Source organism: Toxorhynchites rutilus, chromosome 1 (assembly GCF_029784135.1).
Source record: "Toxorhynchites rutilus septentrionalis strain SRP chromosome 1, ASM2978413v1, whole genome shotgun sequence".
Classification (NCBI taxonomy): domain Eukaryota; kingdom Metazoa; phylum Arthropoda; class Insecta; order Diptera; family Culicidae; genus Toxorhynchites; species Toxorhynchites rutilus.
In genome coordinates this window covers 95,210,955-95,218,633 of record NC_073744.1, presented here as the reverse complement: position 1 = coordinate 95,218,633, position 7,679 = coordinate 95,210,955, and the positions used below count along the sequence as shown (strand labels likewise).

At 40.9% G+C, this 7,679-nt stretch overlaps 1 protein-coding gene across 2 annotated transcripts; it reads left to right on the top strand.

Annotated features, from left to right (window-relative positions):
* Positions 1–667: 667 nt before the first annotated feature.
* LOC129762400 (uncharacterized) lies at positions 668–6,916 on the top strand. 2 transcript variants are annotated; one of them, XM_055760627.1, is made up of 3 exons: positions 668–885; positions 5,234–6,443; positions 6,541–6,916. In XM_055760627.1, the coding sequence occupies exons 1-3, from the start codon at positions 869–871 to the stop codon at positions 6,580–6,582; spliced, it is 1,269 nt and encodes a 422-aa protein (XP_055616602.1). In that variant the 5' UTR covers positions 668–868; the 3' UTR covers positions 6,583–6,916. The 2 variants fall into 2 exon arrangements, with proteins under 2 accessions (XP_055616602.1, XP_055616601.1); XM_055760626.1 differs by having other exon boundaries at positions 669–885; positions 5,234–6,913.
* Positions 6,917–7,679: the final 763 nt, after the last annotated feature.

Sequence of the window (7,679 nt, the reverse complement as noted above, 5' to 3'; positions counted from 1 at the left end):
TCGAAGCGCAGCGAAAGCAAAGTGAACTGGATTACTCAACAGTTCGATGCCGAATGAAAGTTTGCCTCAGCGAGATTCACTGTTTATACCACCTGGGTGGCGTCTTTAGAGAACCTCTATTGAACTGACAGGAGCCAACATATCGAGTATCCCACTGACATTTTCCCTTTGTTTTCACATTAATTGGGTATCCCACTGACAGTTCTGCTTGAGATTTCGCTAACGATCCTAGCATCAATCATAGCACCCGGCTGGTTTATACTCTAGGCAAGTATTCCCCTTCATTCTTCTACTTTTCCTTTGTTCACGGAGACTTTAAATCCTACGATTTCCCCTTCGTTGGTCGTCGATAAGTTGCTCGTTATTAGCAACTCTGTTCGGGAAAGCACACAAATGGGCAGAAATGAATGGGAAAATGGAAACGCTTAAAGTTTTCATGAATTTTAACTATTTACAAACCAGGGGACTCTAATGTATAGCATATTAAACAAATCTTAGGGAATTTCCGATTCGTTTAGTATGTAATTTGCCAAAATCCGTTCGCAGCGTTACGGAACCGTTTGGTACATCACGCCACTCGGGTCCGCCAACCTACGGTCGACAACGTGGAGCGTGCAGCGTCAGCAGTATGCAGTCATAAGAAGGCCGCGAGCGCATGGCTCGCCCTCTTTTTCGCTGTGCAATTCTTGTGGAGCACCGGTGGTGCCGTGTGATTAGTGATAAGTGAATAAATTGTTGAAAGTAGTTAGTTTTTAAAAGTGTTTGCATATCACGATTCCCATAAGTGGTGTCAGAAGTGGGATCGTGAGGTGTTAAAATAGTGGAAGATCCCGCCGCACGAGTAACCAGCCGTCGAAGGATCACCCGGATGCTGCAAACACAACCGTAAGTGAATTACTTTTCAACATCTAAAACTCTATTATCAATCATGCCGGAAACAAGAGCCAGTGAACTTGAAGCACTCAAAACAGAGCTTGAACAGCTCCGAGCATTGGTAGTGGCCAGGGAGGGCAACAAATATGCCATCCCCGACCCTATTAAAAATATGTCGGAATTTTCCGGAAATAAAAAGGAATTGGCAAGTTGGCTCAAGGAAGTCAACGAGCTTTACGAAATGTTTAAAATAAAAGGCGAGAACGGGCAACCCGACTCGCTTAGCTCGATATATTTGCGGGCAATAAAAAATAAAATCAAAGGGGACGCTCGCGTGATATTATGCGCAAATGGTGATCCCGATACCATTCACGGTATCAAATCGGTTCTCATCGAACAATATGGGGACCAGAAGGACTTCGCCACTAATTTGTCGGCGATGTTCCATTTGAAGAAAGGAGATAAGAATCATTTGAGATTCTTTAATGAAATCAAAGAAATTAACACTAGGCTAAAAGCCAATCTATCCTCGAACCCGTTATCGGCTCGAGAGGTAGTTGATGTGATAACAATCACACGATATTTGGACAACATCGGAGAGCCCCTGGCCTCCATTATCAGGCAATCGAAACCAAAATCTTTAGAAGAGGCATACCAGGCTGTATGCACTAATCAAAACGCGGAAAGTAGAACGAAACCCGCAAAACAAATTTTCAAACAGCACAGTAACCCTAGTAGCAGTGGTTCTGGTGGCTATAATAATAACAACAACAGCAACAGCTCTTACAGAGCATATGCCAAAGAAACGAACGCAAAAACTGCATTCAAACGACCGATTCAGCAATTTAAACCGCGCGTGGAACATAACACCAACGAGGTTGACGTGGATAGTGATGATGATGATGACGATGATGACAATAACGCGACCGAGTGCGAAGTGCAAAATACACGCGAAGTAAATTTTCACAGAGGAGAGGAAGACCAGACAATAACTTGAACAATTTCATTCCTTACATTCGCTACCGATCTAACAAGGGAATCTTAAAATTCTTGATAGACACAGGTGCGAACAAATCGTATATGAATCCAGAACATGTGGCAAACGCAAAAGTGACTGATCAGCCAGCCATCGTCACGAACAAAAATGGAAAATTTATTTTGGATAAAGTGGTGCACGCGAATCTTTTTCCGAAAGATGTCAACAGAGCACTACCATTTCATGTGTTTAAATTTCATAAATTTTTTGACGGGCTCATAGGGTACGAAAACTTAGCAGCCTTGAAAGCCGTGATCAATACAGATAAACACGAGTTGATTATTGGGAAATCTACGTACCAATTTTACCGGTATTTCCCTTCTTCCATGAATTTTCACGAAAATTTCGAAACTTTCATGAAAATTCCAACTTTACAAGATGGAACGTTTCTAATCGAAGATGAGCTTAACATTACTGCAAATGTTTCAGTCCAACCGGGACTTTACTTGGCAAAGAATAATAGTGCGATGGTTCATGTACATTCAAAAGGCCTACCGAAGCCTATATTGTCGAAACCATTCGAAAATAAAGACTTTCTTATAAAAACCGATAATCCAAAAGAGAATTTGAATTTCCCTGCGGATCATCTAAATAAAGAGGAGGTCAAACTTCTTGCAAAGACCTTACAGCCATTCAAAAGCATCTTCTTCCAGGAAGGTCAAAAACTTGCCTTTACACATCAAGTAAAGCATAGAATAGAGACCACCGATAACAAGCCAATACACCAAAAGACATATAAATATCCGTACCATCTAAGAGAAATAGTGAGTGAACAAATCCAAAAGATGTTGGATACAGGCATTATTAGAGAGTCTTCATCTGCCTGGACTTCTCCTATTTGGGTCGTACCTAAGAAGGTCGACAACTCAGGTGCGAAAAAGTACCGCATAGTGGTAGATTACAGAAAATTAAATAAAATCACACCGTCTGATCGGTATCCAATACCGGAAATCAGCGAAATTTTGGATCGTCTAGGAAATGCGCAGTATTTCTCTGTGCTCGACCTGGCCAGCGGGTTCCACCAAATAGAGGTAGACCCAGCTGACATCCCAAAAACGGCGTTTAACGTCGATCATGGGAAATACGAGTTTGTGCGGATGCCGTTCGGATTGAAGAATGCGCCCGCAACATTCCAACGCCTGATGGATTCGGTATTACGGAAACATTTAGGTATTAGATGTTTCGTCTATATGGACGACATCATAATTTTTTCCAGCTCTTTGGAAGAGCACATGAAAGACATTCAAAAGGTTTTAAAAACTCTAAAGGAAGCAAACCTTAGAGTTCAGTGTGACAAGTCGGAATTCCTTCGTAAAGAAGTTGAATTCCTCGGTCACGTGGTTACTACGGAAGGGGTTAAACCTAATCCCAAGAAGGTTGAAGCAGTGAAAAACTGGCCTCTTCCGAAAACCCCGAAGGAACTAAAATCCTTCCTTGGAACAATTTCATACTATAGAAGATTCATTCCCGACTTTGCTAAAATCGCAAAGCCGATGACAAGTGTGCTTCGTGGAAAAACCAAATCCATAGAAATTACTCCGGAATATGAAAAAGCCTTTACTGAATTGAAAAATATAATGAGTTCGGATCTCTTATTGCACTACCCCAATTTTGACGAGCCGTTCGTTTTGACTACGGACGCGTAAAACTTTGCGATCGGGGCGGTCCTCACACAGATAGTGAATGGAGGTGAAAAACCCATTGCCTATCTATCAAGAACATTGACAAAGGCGGAAGAGAAATATTCTGCCACCGCCAAGGAACTGTTAGCTATCTATTTTGCAGCTAAAAAGTTCCGGCCATATCTGTATGGTAGGCAGTTTACCATATACACAGATCATGAGCCTCTTTCTAAGGAAATCAAGTTAACAGATGCTACAGGACGAGTGACTCGCCAACGGCTATACCTGGAGCAATTCGATTTCCAGTTGGTTTACAAAAAAGGAAAACAAAATGTAGTGGCCGATGGTTTATCCCGGATACCACGAGCTGACGAATCTGAACTAAATATTCAAACCGTTTTGCAAAACGAGCTTTATGAAAATGACCCGATATATGGACCAGAAATAATTAACAAGTTTAGGAATCAGCTGATAATTAATGTGTCAAACGATCCTAGAAAATCGGCTCACATATTTTATTCTATATTTTCAGGTTACAGCAGGCATACTTTCAACCGTGGAGAATATTCCGAAGATGAAATCCGAAACATTCTTAAAAGTTATCTTTCCCCGACCATATCCAATGGTATATTCGCTCCCCTAGAGATTGCACAATTGTGTTCTAAAATAATGAAAGATCAATTCAAAGGCATGAAAGTACAATTTTGCAATCTAAAACTCCCTGATCTTATTTCTAAAACTGATCAAGAGGAATTTATTCGTAAGAGCCATAATTTTAACCACAGAAGTTGGAAGCTCACATACGAGGAGATTCGTCAGTCAGTTTTCTTCCCCGATATGATTACGAAGATCAAATCATTCGCAAAAAATTGTGAGGACTGCAAGTTCGCGAAATACGAACGACGTCCCTTCAAAATTCCAATAACTCGAAGAGCATACGACAAACCATTAGAGAACATTTTCATTGACGTGTACGTCAAGGAGGGTGAAAAATTCCTTACCCTTGTTGACGCATTTTCCAAATTTGCCCAAATTTTCAAAATCCAGAATGAAACGGCGGATGAGCTGATCGAAGTAATTACAAAATACTTTAAAATTTTCGGCCTACCAAAAACTATAACATGTGATCAAGCCACATCTTTCAGAAGCTCAAAATTCAAAACCTTTCTCCAAAATCAAAATATTGATATACACTTTGCCAGTACTAGTAACAGCAATGGCATTGTCGAGAGATACCACAACACGCTTTTAGAAATGTACATGTCAAACAGGAGAAAACTTGAAGAACTAACCTTATACGAAGGGCTCTCCATAGTAACTGCCCTATATAACGATACCAAACATTCAACTACGAAATTAAGACCTAGGGATATAATTTTTGGAAATTCTCATTCATTGAACCCGGAGGATATAAATACACAGAAAGCAAAAATAATACTAACTGCCAGGGAAAATATTGCGTTAGAAGCGAGGACACACAATCAGAAAAATGAAAGTCAAAACAATAAAGAATATGAAAACCTCACCATCAGTGAAGCTTTAGTTAAAGGGAAAGGAAAGCCGACCCCTTACACCAATAGATTTAGGCCAATTAAAATCCAAAGTCAAACCAGCAAAACTGTAACAGATGAAAAGGCTATCAAAATTCACAAATTAGATATGAAAAGAGCTAACTAAAACAACACTTTATATTTTCTTGCAGAATACTGTGGCTCCTTACGCTGGTAGGGATGGCCACTTCAGACTTGAGAATTCATACCCTGGATCAGAGTCCGATCATTATAGTTCCGTTAGGACCCGCTAAAATAAGCACTAGTTCTCTGCGAATTGTGCACCCCATAAACTTGACCTCAATTGGAACAATTGTAGAAAGCTTTAACGCCGTTTCTATGGAGAGATTGTCGAATCAAACGCCTTTTAAGTCAATAGTTAAAGCAAAATTAGACAAAATAAACTTGAGTTACAACCGAATAAAACCACTACGTAGGAGAAAACGATGGGAATCTCTCGGAAAGGCCTGGAAATACGTATCGGGAAGCCCTGATGCAGACGACCTTAAGATTATAAATTCGTCATTAAATTCATTAATTAGCGAGAATAACAAGCAAATAAGAATCAATAGTGCTTTCGATTCACGAATGAGCAACATTACAAAAGCAATTAACGTCATACTGGAAAATGAGGAAAATGTAATACATTCCTTAGAGGGCTTTGATGTATTAGAATTAATATTCAAAATTGATGAGCTATTATACCACTTAGACATAATCGAAGAGGCGATCACACTAGCGAGACGGAGTATCCCAAGCAGCCGCATCATTCACCTCGACGAATTGGAAACCATTCATCATTCCCTCATTAATGACGGTTTCGGGCTTAACTCGGTCGATAGCATACTTAGTACTGCCAATGCCTACGCAGTATTAAACAACGAAATTTTCATGTACATACTGAAGATACCCAGGATCAAAAATGTACAGTACACCCTCAACTTCATTGAACCAGTCATTGTAGATCACCACAGAGTCCACCTACAAACACAGTTTAATTTGAAAGGACAGAAATCATTCATGTTAAAAAGCGCTTGTTCCAAAGCCAACGCCATGTTTATATGTTCCTCAACGGATCTAGAACCTTTGACGGGTTGTATGCAACAATTGGTCTCCGGAAATACAGCAGAGTGTCCCATAGAACGCACCTACGGAAACAAAACTATTCGGAAAATCAATGATGGCAATATAGTCGTCAATGCAATCAATGTAACACTTTCGTCAAACTGTTCAGTCACCCAACGCACTCTACAGGGGTCGTTCCTAATCCAATACTCAAACTGTACACTGAAATTGGATGACGAGGAATATGTCAACACAAACATGGAGATACAGCCGTTCATACCTACCACGGGATTGAAGGTAAATCCAACCAAACTGTTTAACCACATTCCGTTGGAACATTTACAGGAGTTACATATGGAACAGCGTAACCATATCACACACCTTAACCTGACAGCCGAAAACCTCCATTGGAAACTTCATTTCCTGGGATGGATAGCATCCGTAATCTCATCAACTTTACTAATCTGCATACTGGGTTCATCCATAATCATCGTTTTGAAATTCGCCGCCTGGAAGACACTCCTTACCAACAGCAAACCAGGAGTCATCGAACAGGATACCATCGCATCAACCGAGGCCCATCCCGAGTCCAGAGAGGTACCGCTGATACTTCAGCAGTAGACGAAAGCCGAGGACGTCTTTCAGCTAAGGGGGAAGCCGTTACGGAACCGTTTGGTACATCACGCCACTCGGGTCCGCCAACCTACGGTCGACAACGTGGAGCGTGCAGCGTCAGCAGTATGCAGTCATAAGAGGGACGCGAGCGCATGGCTCGCCCTCTTTTTCGCTGTGCAGTTCTTGTGGAGCACCGGTGGTGCCGTGTGATTAGTGATAAGTGAATAAATTGTTGAAAGTAGTTAGTTTTTAAAAGTGTTTGCATATCACGATTCCCATAAGTCAGCAAAAATAGTTATTAACGTTGACTTTATTTCATAAAAACGCGACCTGTTTTCTGATTTGGCATCCTTAATGAAAAACGTAGTTCTACGTCAAAAGTAGTTACCCCATTAATGGATGGTTTATTGTCTACCTATCGTGAACTCAATGACATGAGAGAGAGAGGAACGAATTCGTTTTGGGGGAAGTCACTTCAAAATGCAATGATGACAATTTGACTGGGAAGAACGAAATGAGATAGTCGAGTCGCAGAGGGGGAAAAGTGACTAAACGCTCGACTGACTGTTTCTGTGTGTGTGTTTCAGGTCGTTTTGGCGGAGAAACTTTCTTTTTCTTTCTTTATTAAAGAGATTTTCAGCCAAAGGCTAGTTCATCTCTATTGGCGGAGAAACTGCGTGAAGAAGCCTAAAGTAATTTCCGACTGAATACGGATATAGTCAGTCAGACAGTCAGCTGACTATCCTCAGTTGACTATGACTATGCCGAGCCCTGGTCCGGAGAGTAGCATACAGGAACAACCTGAAAGGTCGTGTTGGCCGTGAAAAGTTTTTCAAAGGTGAATAAAAAAAGGCTACAGTTTGCTAAGGGATATGTTAATAGAACTAAGGAGTTCTGGAACAAGGTTCTTTATACGGT